Source organism: Cibotium barometz, chromosome 52 (assembly GCF_041138505.1).
Source record: "Cibotium barometz isolate CiBa-2024 chromosome 52, ASM4113850v1, whole genome shotgun sequence".
Taxonomy (NCBI): Eukaryota; Viridiplantae; Streptophyta; class Polypodiopsida; order Cyatheales; family Cibotiaceae; genus Cibotium; species Cibotium barometz.
In genome coordinates this window covers 39931947-39945453 of record NC_141097.1, presented here as the reverse complement: position 1 = coordinate 39945453, position 13507 = coordinate 39931947, and the positions used below count along the sequence as shown (strand labels likewise).

The following is a 13507-nucleotide window of genomic DNA, read 5'->3' as shown; positions in this document are numbered from 1 at the left end:
CGCGATGGCGAGAAGCAGCGGGGGGGGGGGGGGGGGGGGGGGGGGGGGGGGGAGAGCGGAGCTCGCAGGCCGTACCATACCTATTGTTATTCATGTACAAGTCAATAAGGTAATAAAGAAAGCACCTTGTTCTTACTTGGTTTTTGTAAGAGAGATGAAAGAGTGAATGTTGATCAACTAAGTCGAGAGCGAGTAGAGTTCCTGCATTGGCTGCCTGGTGAATTACCACCTGAGTGTCCCGAAGATCACCGTATTGATGTGATACCTGGTAGCACAGTGTCCAACCAGCCTTAGCCAACAAGAAGAGATTATGGTGCAAGTAAATGACTTGCTCGAGAAAGGGTTGATACAACCCAGCTCATCTCCTTATTGTTCACCTGTGTTATTGGTGCAAAAGAAGGATGGAACATACAAAATGTTTGTCGAATATCGTGCCCTTAACAAGGTTACGATAAAGAACAGATTTTCTATAATTGATCTCAAGAGCGGGTACCATCAAATACGAGTGGCATCGCAGGATGTATATAAAACTGCTTACGCAGCTTGGGCTCGATGAGTTCTTGGTAGTGCCGTTTGGACTTACCAACACACCAGCCACGTTCAATCGGATGATGGACATGATTTTCAGAAAGCACAGACAGTTTACTGCAACCTTCTTTGATGATATCATTGTGTTTTCCAAAGATGAGGAACAACACCACGAGCACTTACAAGCTCTACATTAATGGTAAGAAGAGTGAATTCTTCTTATCAGAAATTCACTATCGTGGTCACATTGTATCAAAGGAAGGCGTACATATGGACCCAGTCAAATTGCAAGCAATCAAGGATTGGCGAGAGTTGCGTACGGTACATGAAATTCAAAGTTTTCTAGATTATGCTCGTATTACCGATGCTTCATTAAGCACTTTGCTGAAATTGCTTCGCCAGTACATGAGCTCACCAAGAAAAAGGTAGTATTTCAGTGAGGTGATGTACAAAAGAAGGCTTTTCATGGTTTAAAACAAGCCATTATGTTTGAACTTTGGACCGGTTTTGATTGTGTCAAATTTACACAAACCATTCTCCGTTGAATGTGATGCTTTTGGAGATTGTATTGGTGTAGTATTAAACCAAGAAGGACATGCTGTCACATACGAAAGCCGTCAACTGCAACACGCGTCATTTACAGGTTTATGAGAAAGAGCTTCTAGCAGTCATTCATGCTCACACGATGTGGAAACATTATTTGTTGGGAGCTGAATTTACCGTTAAGATGTATCACCAAAGTCTTTGGTACTTTCTTACTCAAACAAAGCTGTCCGAAAAGCATATGAGATAGGCAAATTTCCTCTCTATGTTTCATTTTCAGATTCTACACACTCTAGGAAAGAAGAATGTAGTGGTTGATGCGCTTTCTTGAAGGCCTCAAGTTCATGCCATTACTCTGGCCTATCATCAAGATCTCTCAGATATGTGTGATGCCTATCACAGAGATGATGATTTTCAGCATATATGGGCTGATTTACAGCAGGGTAATTCAGTCCCGAATCATTCCATATGTGATGGGTATTTGATGATGTACAACCCGCCTTTGTGTGCATAAAAACTTAAGGCAAAAAGTGTTGGAGGAATGCCATATACCGCCTTATGCAGAACATTGAGGCATTCTTGCCACTACGCAGGCTTTGGAGAAGTATTTCTTTTGGCCTTAGATGTGTAAAGACATTGATGATTATGTAACAACGCCATGCACGAGAAGGGGCAGATGACTTCGAGCAGGAGGCCAACACATCTTGACCGCAGGTTAACCAATATCCGGGTACAAATCTAGGCCTTGAGGGAGATGGTATCTCCTTTAGAAGGCAGTTGTTGGTACCACCCCAACATCAGTGTAAGTGGTACCTTCTTTTGCCCCGGATGTCTATGTCTTTGGGGGGGGGAGAAGGAGAAGTGGACTCCTGGCTCTCCCCTCAGGTATAAAACAAGCATGAACCTCTCTTCATCATCATCATCAAGCATGGAGTTCTCATTGCTGCGAGCTGTTGTTCAGAATGTGTTACCGATTGCCTGTGCCACATCATCATTAACCATTTGTACGTTGTATGGATCCGTACAATCATACGAAACTGTACGGTGCTTGTTGATTTGCGGCAACTGCGTTGCCGTTGTGCTGTTGCTTACTGTTTTGCGCCGACTGAGCTTCCGCTGTGCTGATTTGCGCCGTACAGTTACCGCCACTTGCTGTTTTGCACTGTACAGCTGTTATCGCCTATTGTTTTACGCGGTCTGGCGGTTGCTGTGCTGCCACGTGGACTTGATCCGGTCCGTATACCTTTGTATGGCCTTATGGGCAGTTTTCTATTGGGTGCCTACTCTGTTGGTGAACATCGTAAACTTCATCATCTACACTTATCACTTGTGTACCTCGTTTACAAGCTTGGGGTACGTTGGATTTAGTACTAGCCCGGTGAGAGATCTTGTGGGCCATACCCGTGGTGTGCTCGGCAACGGGATCTTGTGCCTTGACATCGACTACGACATTGGTTTCTACATCGGCATACTTGTTTGCTTGTGTACTTATTGATGTATTGATCCTGGCTTGTGAGCCTGTGGCTTGTTTCCCGCTCAGTGTGTGTCGTGTGTAAAGTTCTCTAAACCCTACTCTCTCCCTCTTTCTATCTCCTCTCTCTATTTTTCTATCTCTTGGATAAGTGGTGGAATCTGTCATAGCACGCCCCGTTGGGATTATAGTGGTATCTGAGCAGGATTTCTCTCGAGAAATCTTTCTTGGGTTGACAGAGCCATGTCGAGAGTAGAGGGCAACCAAGGGCCTAATGAAGGGAACAATTATAAGGCCGATCTAGGATTTAAGGATGGGAACAACTATGATGGCAACCAGGGTCGTCAATCCATTACTCATGAGACCGCGGCCATGTCATCAGAAGAGCAATGATTTTCAACAATTCAGATGAAGAATTCCTTGCTTGGACCCCAATGTGTCTCTTTCACAGGTTATCCCTAGCGTGGAAAATCAATGCACAGGCCTCACTATGGGCGACACGAAGCTTCCTGGCCTCCCGTACCTTGGCACAAATAGGAGAAGACCACTTGGGCGGCCAAATGGTGACATCCCCCCCTCCCCCAGCTTCTGAACAGTTGACCTCAACTGAAAAGCCTCCAAATATGCCTGAAGAAGCTGTGGATAATCTTTGAAGTAGTCTTCATCAACCCATTTTGCGTCTATAGGCAAATAGTTCTTAAACTTAACAAGGTATCTCTTGGAAAGATTACCGACAGGTAGCTCTCTCTCCTTGTGAAACACAATCTGTTTAGGTTGAAGAACTTCTTATAGTTCATTAACCTCTGGTAGCTCTTATGTGACAAGCTTTTCTGGCGCTCACTCTCAATACTTCTGCATAGGCTCACATGAAAGGGATTGTGAATCCTCCAATGATCAGGCAATGGAAGCCAAAAAGCAACCTCATTGATTTGCTTGATCACCTTAAAAGGTCCGTAATACTTGGTAGAGAGCTTAGGGCATGCTTTTTCCTTTCCTGGCCTCTTATAGAGTCTCGCTTTCTCAAATTTCAGCAATAACCAATCATTCTCTTTGATGTCCACTTCTCTTCTATTCTTGCTGGCAACCCTCTAGGCTCTTATGCTTGAGCAATGGCTGTCCGCACTCATGCAAAGGCAACATCAAGATCTCTGACGTACTCATCAACTGCAAAGATCTCATCCTTAGTGCGTTGGATGGGTGGCAATATCACTTTGCCATAAACAGTCTCAAACGGACCTTTGGAGGCATGCACTATGTTGCTGTATGCAAACTCTACTTGCGATAGATACTTCTCCCAAGCTGTTTTTTGATCTGCAACGTAGCATTTGAGGAGATCCAACACAGTTGAATTTGCAGCCTTACTTTGCCCATCCGTATGGGGGTGAAAAGCTGACGAGAAGTCTAGCTTAGTGCCCATATTGTCGAATAGAGCTCTCCAAAAGAGGCTTGTAGCCTTGGGGTCTCTCTCTCCCACAATGGATTTAGGCATACCATGGTGTTTGAACACTTGTGCCACAAATATCTTGACCATATGCTTAGGCTTAATGGTCTTCTTGACTGGCAAGAAGTGTGCTTGCTTGCTAAACCTGTCTCAACAATGGTCCAAATAGCATCATTGCCTTGTTGAGTACGAGGCAGATCCATGATAAAATCCATTGCAATACTTTTCCATGGCTATGAGAGAATAGGTAAAGGCTGAAGCAAACCAAGGGGCCTTTGCCTGCCAAACTTAACTTCTGCGCGTTCTTGGCCAAAAAAAGTAATGCTCAATCATGCGCGTAGCAGGCATTATACCCAAAAAGCTTCACACTTCATGTACAGAAGATAACTGAGGCTAATTTTAAATGGCTTCAATCTTTGCAAGATCGATCTTGACGCCATCTTTTGATACAATGTGTCCTAAATAGTGAATCTCGGAAAGAAAAAATTCACTCTTTTTTCACATTAATGAAGAGCTTGTGGTTATGAGGCTCTTCAAACACAATGGCCAAACGCTGGTAGTGTTCTTGCTCATTCTTGGAAAATACCAAGACATCATTGAAAAACACACCTGTGAATTTCCGATGCTCACGGAAAATGCAATTCATCATGGGCGGGGCATTTGTGAGATCAAATGGCATAACTGAAAACTCATATAGCCCAAACGACATCTTGAATGCCGTTTTGTGTACATTTTGTGGTGCCACATGCACTTGGTGATACCCACTCTTAAGGTCAATCCGCACACCCATTAAGTTTATTGAGGATATCATCTATGCGTGGGATTGGAAACTAGTTCTTGATAGTAAGCTTATTTAAAGTGTGGTAATCCACACACATACGAAAGGAACCGTCCTTTTTCTACACTAGCAAGACCGGTGAGCAATATGGTGAAGAGCTTGGCTGAACCAAACCTCGGTCCAAATGCTCCGTCACCTGTTTTAGAATCTTCTCTTGCTAGGCTCCGCTTACCCTATATGCGGGTCTATTTGGTGGGGAGCTACCCGGCATCAAATCAACGCAATGATCCTCGGGTCTCTCAAGAGGTAGCTCTCTTGGTAATGCATCTCCTGCAAAGCAATCCTTGTATGCATTTAAAAATTTCAGCCTTTCACTTGTGAGAGTATCTACACATACATCATTACATTCAATCTTATCATGAACAAAGACCAAGTACATGGAAACACTCTTCTTCATTGCTTTATTTATGTGGATATGAGATACAACTGGGATGGAGTCTCCCTCATGGCCATCATCTATAACATGCATGTGGCCATTATGCATAAAAGTAATCGTGTTGGTTCTATACTCCTTACATGGCTCTAGGCGGTGATGCCTTGGTTTTCCAAGAAATACATCACATCCATTGAGTGGTGCAACCAAAATTTCTGATGATCGAGGTAACCCTGGATATGTATATGTAGCTTCCCAATGAGTGGGGTTACGTGCACTTCTTTACCACAAATGTGGCCTCCGCTTCTATTTGGGGTCCCATGTCCCCTACTTCAATACCCAAAGCGTCTGCCATTTCCACAAAAATGAAAGTGTCTGTGGCACAATTAACAAACATAAAGAGAGCGGGCAGATCTTTTACCTGTCCCCATGCACTACATACCACTCTCTCTTTGTTGTCATGCTTTCTATTCCCTTGTGCGTCAGGGACAACGTGCACATTTACCTTTGGTTGCTTCTCATTTTCCTCCTTCTTATGTTGTGGGCATTCCCAAAACATGTGATCTTGGCTGCCACAAGAGAAGCATTTACCCTCCTTTGCATATTGTTCTCTAACTTAGACTTTTTATGGGGGTACATTTTCAGCTTTAACCCCACCTTTTGCATCTTTCCCATTGCCTTTAAAGTGTTGTCCACCTTTTTGCAGGTTTGGACCAGCCCTTACTTTGCCCTTAAGTGCATAGTCTCCCTTGCCGGAATGTTGCAACTTATGCTCCAATTGCTCAGTGGCAAGAGTGGCTGCAATATAGTCCTGCAAAGTAGCATTATGATGCGTATCCAAACCAGATTTGTAGACCGGTTGCAACCCCGATTTAAACTTTTTCTTCTCGGCTTCACCCACTAACAAGAACAGTGAAACCTCCAAGAACTTCAAAAACTTATTGACATAAGTTTTGCATAGATTCATTCTCCTTCTGCTCAATTTTATCCCATTTGCTCATAATCTTCTCCAAGCGTTGGGAGGTAGGAACTATGCATAAAACCTCTCTTTGAAGTCCTCCCATGTGAGGATGGGGCTACTAGAGAGTTTCTCTGTGATCCACCAATGGGCAGTCGAGCCCTTTAGAAACATGCTAACATGGTGAATCTTTGATTTCTATGTGAACTCATCATCACTGAAAGCAATATCAAATTGGGCAATGAAAGCCATTGATCTCACCATGATAGGCTTCAAACTTAACAGACTTGTCACGTGCCTTGAATTCCTTGAGCCTCTATACATGGTGATCCTCCGTCAAAGAGTCAATATAACCAGTCTACCATTCTCATACACCTGGAGCAGAGTGGAGGTGTAACTGCCAATGTTCCAAGACCACATGCAAATAGGTGCTCTCGTACCAAGGCCTGGCTCACTCAGCTCGCAGAGAATGGAGTACTGATCCCTGTAGCACAAGTACACAAACAGATACTCATGGTGCCGGTTCACAACACGTACATCGGGTTTTGTGGATGGAAGCAGAAATGAGCAGAAATATGGATGGAGAGAGAAAGAAAGAAAGATTTTCTTAATGTCTACAAAAGACCCAACATGTGCTACAAAAGTTCCATGTGTAGACTGTGAACATAGGAACAAAAAGTGCTGAAAATGAACTGAAAAGAAGACCCACGTACTACGCAGGCCTCTCATGTATGTGTGGTACTGAAAATCCCAGAGCAACATGGCTAGAGACACTAGGGGAATGTGTCCCGAATCTCCTTATCCAATCATAGTACCATCCTCCTCCATAAGCAAGCGTAGAGCTGTGATGGGGTCCCCTGCCTGGCTCTCCGTGGCAGGGGAGTGTCTTGGATTTGCAGCTGATCATCAGCGGTAGGCCTGGAGGCCTGGGTGTGGGGGCGTCTGGCTCTCAAGAGGGATCGCTGTCTCTCACTAGTGATGCTGCCACGGGTGTGTGGGGCCAAAGGATCCCGCAAGTGGGTGGGGTGTAGTCTCTGACCTGTATGATCCCTCGGACCTTGTAAAGCCTGGATGGTACGCTTTGGCATAGGCAAAAGAAATCTGAAGAAGTCTGTAATGGATGTCTGAGAATCATCTTGCTGGCTCTGACTCGCTATGTACGGTCTGAGTATGGTCTCACCGTGGTGGTGAAGGGCCAAGAACGGCGCATGAGACCAAATGTCACACAATGTTGATGAAGTGCTTGAATATCCCCAGTGCCGATTATATCCTACCAATAAAATACAAGGTCAAATGAAAAGAATCGGGGATGGAGAGCCAAGTACAATACTGCATGAATATAATTCTCTTATGCTAGAGTTGCACACTCACTTACTTTCAAGACTACAGGGTTACATAGTTAAGGTCACTGACAATCTCTTCTTTTGTGGGGTGTTGGAATACAGAATCTCCTGTATCTGTCAAAGAGGTCTGAGATCTGTGTGCCTAAGTGGGCTTTGTATCTGGGGCTGCCTTCGTACTCTTTCACCCTCTAGGTGATGGATGTAGAACGATGCCTCCTTGGTCTTCGTGCTACTGTGAGTATGTGAGATATCTCAAGGCAAGTCCCTTGTGGTGATAGCTGGCTCTGAAATGCCAGTTTGGGAGTGAGGTTCAAGTGCCCTCATGTGCTGCCCTACCTCTAGATAGAAAGAGGCGCAGAGTTTTTTGTATAAACACAATAATCTGTGTGTGTGTCGAAATCTCATGCAAGAGAAATGGCACACGTTTGTGGTCATCGTATTCAATGACCATGTGCAAGGGCCAAATTCTTTACCTGAATAAGCGCGCTCAAATCTCACAATATGCTATGCAATGACGTGCAGCATGCTCCTTGTGTCTCCACCTCCCTAGTGTCACATACTTCGCATATTTCTGGAGCTTCATTTGGAACTCTTACCTCACAAGGTGTCTTTGCATGCTACCAGTGTGATGAGACTTGTAGCTGTTCTAAAGATATTCTCAATGTATGTGACATATGAAGTCTCCTCTGTTTGTGTCAGAAAGTGGTTGTTGTATAGGCTCATCCTGGATGGGAAGGGTGGCTGTTTGGACCCACTTCTGTGGATCTAAAGCTGCTAAAGGTCTTCTTTGATCACTCTGTTTGGCTCCTGGCTTGTCAAAACAGCTGTCTCTGTTTGTGTGTATTGAAAATTTGGCAAACTGTCAAGGAGAGTCTGTGAAATGTCATGCGTCATGTAACATGTGCATACCAAATTCCAATATTACTTCACTTCTTATGGAGGAGAAAAGCCCAGCCATGGCAGCCTCTATTGGCCTTCTATTGTATCTTCCATGGGGTGTACTCTCTTTTGGAAATGATCAGATGAAATGCAGCAGTATATGGAAAGGGCGAGATGCAAATTCAGGTAGATTAATGTGATGTGGGATGGAGCTTGCTGTGGTTGAGGGAGGAGAACATCATAATTTGCAGTTCCTTTAGCCTGCTCCCCTCTTGAGATAGGAGATGAACTGTTCCAAAAGGTGCCCCATATGTGGCTGCTGGCCAGTGGACCACATATGGTCCAAGACTTGAATGCAGATTGTATATAGACCACTATGCCAGCATGCATGTGCATGCACGCGCATGCACACACACACACACACACACACACACACACACAAATAAATTGCCAGTTTTGTATAAGAGATGCTACACTATATCAAATGCCAAGGTACTGTGTTGTACTGCTTAATATAAATAAAATGGAAAAGGTGCTTTTTCTTCGTGCCTCTGCAAAAAGAATGTTCCCCTTCATATATTTTCAGATATGTTTTAGCCTTCATGCCATTGCATGGACGGGTATATTGAAAGTTTAGAATTGAACTTAAGGGAATGTTCAGTTTCACTAATGCAGCATATTCTTGCCTTAACATCCTTTTGTTTGGGCTGTCATGATTTCTTTCAGTTAAAGCAGTGAACAAGTATGGTTCAGATAAACTCAGCAGCTTGCATGCCACTGATATGCAGTGTTGAAACGTAATATTTTGCAGGCTATGTCAGGACTTACAAAGTTCTCTCGGTTACAACTGAGGAATTTTACTGTTGCCGCTGGCCTCACTATGTTTGTGGGATCGGTGTATGTATACACAATGAAAGCTGTTGGTGGAACAGATGAAATGTCAGCAGCTATAGAACAATTTGAGAAGGAAAAGGCTCTTAAAGAACTACAACAGGATGCTGATCACAAAACTTGATTTATGATGCATAGTGGGACGCTGAAAAAGATCGTACAAATTATAAGAGATGTTGATACTGTTTTGAAGATATCAAAATGGGAGGTTTTTTAAGGTGCTCCTTTTCAGTAATACTGCTAAGCAAGGTTGATACTGAGGCTTTTGTGGTTGAGTTGATTTTTGTTGAATTGGACTGGTTTTCATTTTTCCTTCCATGTTGTTTTGGCACACATTACACGCTGACAGTGTAACCTTACACTTGCATAGGGGACATGCAGGTGCACACACACACATGCATGTGAGTGTACTCCTTTCTTTTTTCTTTTTTGTATTTGTTGTCCTAGTGCATCGACCACTGCATTCTTGATAGTAAGACGATTCAATGCATAATATGAGAGTCCCATCCTTCTTATGCAGCCGAAGGAGATACACTAGGCTGAACGAAGCCGTATTTCAAAAGTTACCTCAATTTCCCTTTGAGTTTAATTTCTTCTAGAATAACCATCTTGTAAGCTCTCTTCACAGTGGACTGGGCTCTTGGAATCAACTTTATCTCATGATAAACCTCACGAGTTGGGGGCTTTTAAGTCAAATCTTCAAGAAATATATCAACGTACTCACTTAGCCATTTTGGTTCCCTCATATTGCCTGCATTATTAAGCTTCACAACATAAATTTCTCGCTTCTTCTTGAGTCCCTTGAATAATTTTGATGCCTTAACAAGTTGTAGGGTGGGAGTTTCAGGTATTCCAACCCTTTGTACCTTGTTCCTATGGAGATCTGAAAAGGAGATGGTCCCTTTGTGACAATGAACATCAGCTTAGTTTTGCATGAGCTAATCCATTCTAAGGATTCCATCACACACCTAAGAGCAAGAGTTTGAATCTACATTCGGGCGGGCTCCCATCCGAGGAAAACCGAATTATATCCATCTCATGATACATGAAAATAACTTTTCCACTTTCCAATGCCACTTGTATTGGTTTACATTGCGTTTGGTTGATTATTAATTTATACATACATCCTGGTGAAATAAAAGAATAAGTGCTACTTGAATCGACCAAAAGTTTAAAATATTTATCATGGAATTTGCTAGGGGAATGAATCATTAAGAACTACCGATTTTGTCCTTGGTGCTCAACCGCGGGCATGAATTTTTCCTCTTTCTTCTTCCTCCCAGTTAGCCACCATCGATAGCATTGGAAACAGCTGTTGTGACTGGGTTGGAACAGGCCTCCTCCATTTTCTACAATTTTCAGGGGAGGTCCCTAATTACTATGGGTCGAGACCCGAGACCTTTGGAAATGAGATCTGGGGGTAGAACAAACTGAATAGGTGACAACAACAATTGGACCATTTGGGCAATCACTCATGAATTGTCCTAGTTGTTAGTATCTAGAAGTTGACATTCGGAGGGAAGAGTCTCGACCTCTAGGTGACATTTGGCTCTAATCTAAACCCTTATTTCTCTTAGACTTAGGCACACTAGAAATTAAAGGAGCTCTCTTTAGGGGAGGAAGTAAAAAGGGTGTTTTTTTTTTACAAAGGGAATTTCTTTGGGGAGGAAGTAAAAAGGGTTTTTGTTGGGTTGGTTCTTTGGGAAAGGATATTTCTTTAGGAGGAAGTAAAAAGACTTTTTACTGGGCCATTTCTTTAGGAAAGGCTTGCACAAAATCTTATGCCGTTCTGACTTCTTTAGCTATAGACAAGGGCTTTGCATTCTTCACCAATCTATCTAAGAAAGGATCCAACATTTTGACGAAACGATGAAGAACAGACTCATCATCTGTGCAGGAGCATATGTGACAAGGATCACATAACACTAGTCATATGCCTCAGCAGGTTTGCCATTATGGGAAATCTCTAAGAACTCATGTATCTAACAAGGGTCATATAAGACTAGTGATATGCCTCAATAGGTTGGCCATTCTGGGAAAGCTCTAATAACTCATTCATCTTTTCTTCCCAAAACCCAGGGGGGTCAGGGGCGCAATGTCTCAGATGAAGGTAGTTCTTCATGTCCTCCCATCGCATCTGGTTCTGATTAAGATGGTTGGATTCAAGATAATTTCTCCAAAACTTGCTTTTGGCCACACCAGTAATCTTTAATCTAGCAAGAGCCATCTTACTCCTATCATTATACCCTACGATATTAAAATACTCATCCATAGAGTTAGTCCAGCTTAACATTGCCTCATCGAGGTTCTCACCAAGGTTGAACAATCTTCACCTTGGAAAGGACTTGGCTAGGATTTGTGTCAAGGGGTATAATGTTATGAGTTTGAAGTATGTAACTCATGAACTTTCCTTAATAAATCAAGGAAAGTTCATAATAATGACTAAGCATGGCTCTCATAGAGCGATGATACGTCTGAAGAGTAGTCATTGTTATGAACATCTACGTACAAGTATAATGATGCTTTAATAAGCAGTTGCACATATAATTATACTATCTTGCATCTAAATTATAGTACCTTAAGTCATTTTGCATGCTGATCGAGAAGCAAAAATTAAGAGTGATGAGGAGGTTTATGATGTTTCGGTACATTTTTTGTATGTATGCTTTTGTAGCTCTCGTCTGAAACACTTTCATTGATTATGATGTTGTTACCCTTTATGTTGATCATGTATTAAGTTTTCGTGTGCTCTTTGAGGTCTTTTTCTTTTGGTCCTTAAGTTCTAGTTCATTAGCCTTTGTGCTTCAAGCTCTTTGGCTACTTGGTTTGAAGTGAAAGCCTAGGGAATTTCTGCTTATCGGAAGCCTTGGATGTTCCTTTGGTTACGAAAACCCTCTGTTTCAGGGTACGTGATCTCTTGCCTTATGGGGTTGAGTTGCATGGTTTTTACAGTCGCTCTTCTTGTGGGGTTGAGTCCTCCATTAGCCTAGCTTTGAGGTTATAGGCATGCTAGTTGAGGCTATGTGAATTCTCTCATGGATCCCTTTATGTTGAGGTAGTCCCAAACACTCACTGTCTCTTTACCCTTCCCCATGTTCCGTATTCCTTGTCCAAGCGAAGAAAGAACTGGAACCTGGTTCTGTGTAAAGGCGTTGCTAAAATGAGCTCCTATGGGAAGAGTGTGACTCTTGCTTACACTGTGTATGCTTTCTCTTACGTGTATTGAGGAACACTAATGTGGTAGGGTGGTAAAAGAAGCTTAGATCACAGTCTTGGTGGGTTTAAGGAAGTGTGGTTTGATGCGCTAAAATTGATTGTATTTCCAAACGATCAATCTAAATCGGGTTTGAATCAAAGGTCCTAGTGTTTCTAGATCAGGTTTAAAAAATAGTTTCAAACACTTTTTTTTAAAAATAGTTTCAAAGACTTTTTTTTCCAGGCTCACATCTCTAGGCTCATATCTGTAAGCTCATGTGTCTAGGTTTATGCCTCTAGACTCATGTCTATTTATTCATGTTTTACTCCATGATGCTTGGATTATGATGTCAGCCTAGCTAGGGAGCATCCTCACCAAGGGGCCATTTTGCATGAGCTAGCGAGCCCATTCACCCCCAGTAGTTGACCTCACCCAAGCTAAATCGGAGGACCCGAGTTAAGGTTGGTCACTTTAGAATTGTCACTTTTAACAATGAGTGTGAACTTCCTTGCTACCCTCGTCAATATTGTCAACTGGCTTATTATTAGTGTTAATACGTCTTCTTTAATATAACTATTGTGTGAAGACATCATTGTAATATTTGGAAACCATCTTAAACTTTTCAATATTCTTTCTATGATAAAAGAAATTCTCATAGTACTTGGCATATTCGTTTTCATTCCTCTTGAACTCACACACTTAGCTATTCAAGTTTAAAAGAACAACTATTGTAATTAACAATATTCTTAACACCATCACTTGTAGATTAACTATAAGTAATAACAATAAAACCTAGTTTAAGAGAAGGTAATCCTTTTTACTCGGGCATACCAAGCTCTCTACTTACATAACGAAATGAAAGCTCTCTACTTACTTGGGCATACCAAGCTCTCTACTTACATAACGAAATGAAAGCTCTCTTTAATCTCCTACACTGTCTCAAAAACCATGATTTCTTTACTATTTTTGGAAGAATAGGAAGAGTTAGATTATCTTTTATCTTCTTATAAGCCATAAAAGAGATGCTTAAGATACTTGATAATTAA

The 13507-nt window shown here is 42.3% G+C and overlaps 1 protein-coding gene across 3 annotated transcripts in view; it reads left to right on the top strand.

Annotated features, from left to right (window-relative positions):
* LOC147609104 (cytochrome oxidase assembly protein) overlaps positions 1-9482 on the top strand; it is a 33812-nt gene extending 24330 nt beyond the window's left edge. For all 3 annotated transcript variants that reach the window (XM_086788565.1, XM_086788563.1, XM_086788566.1), the window contains one exon: positions 9186-9482. In XM_086788565.1, the coding sequence (XP_086644691.1) occupies positions 9186-9389 (204 nt within the window). In that variant the 3' untranslated portion in view covers positions 9390-9482. The remainder of the gene's footprint in view (positions 1-9185) is intronic.
* Positions 9483-13507: the final 4025 nt, after the last annotated feature.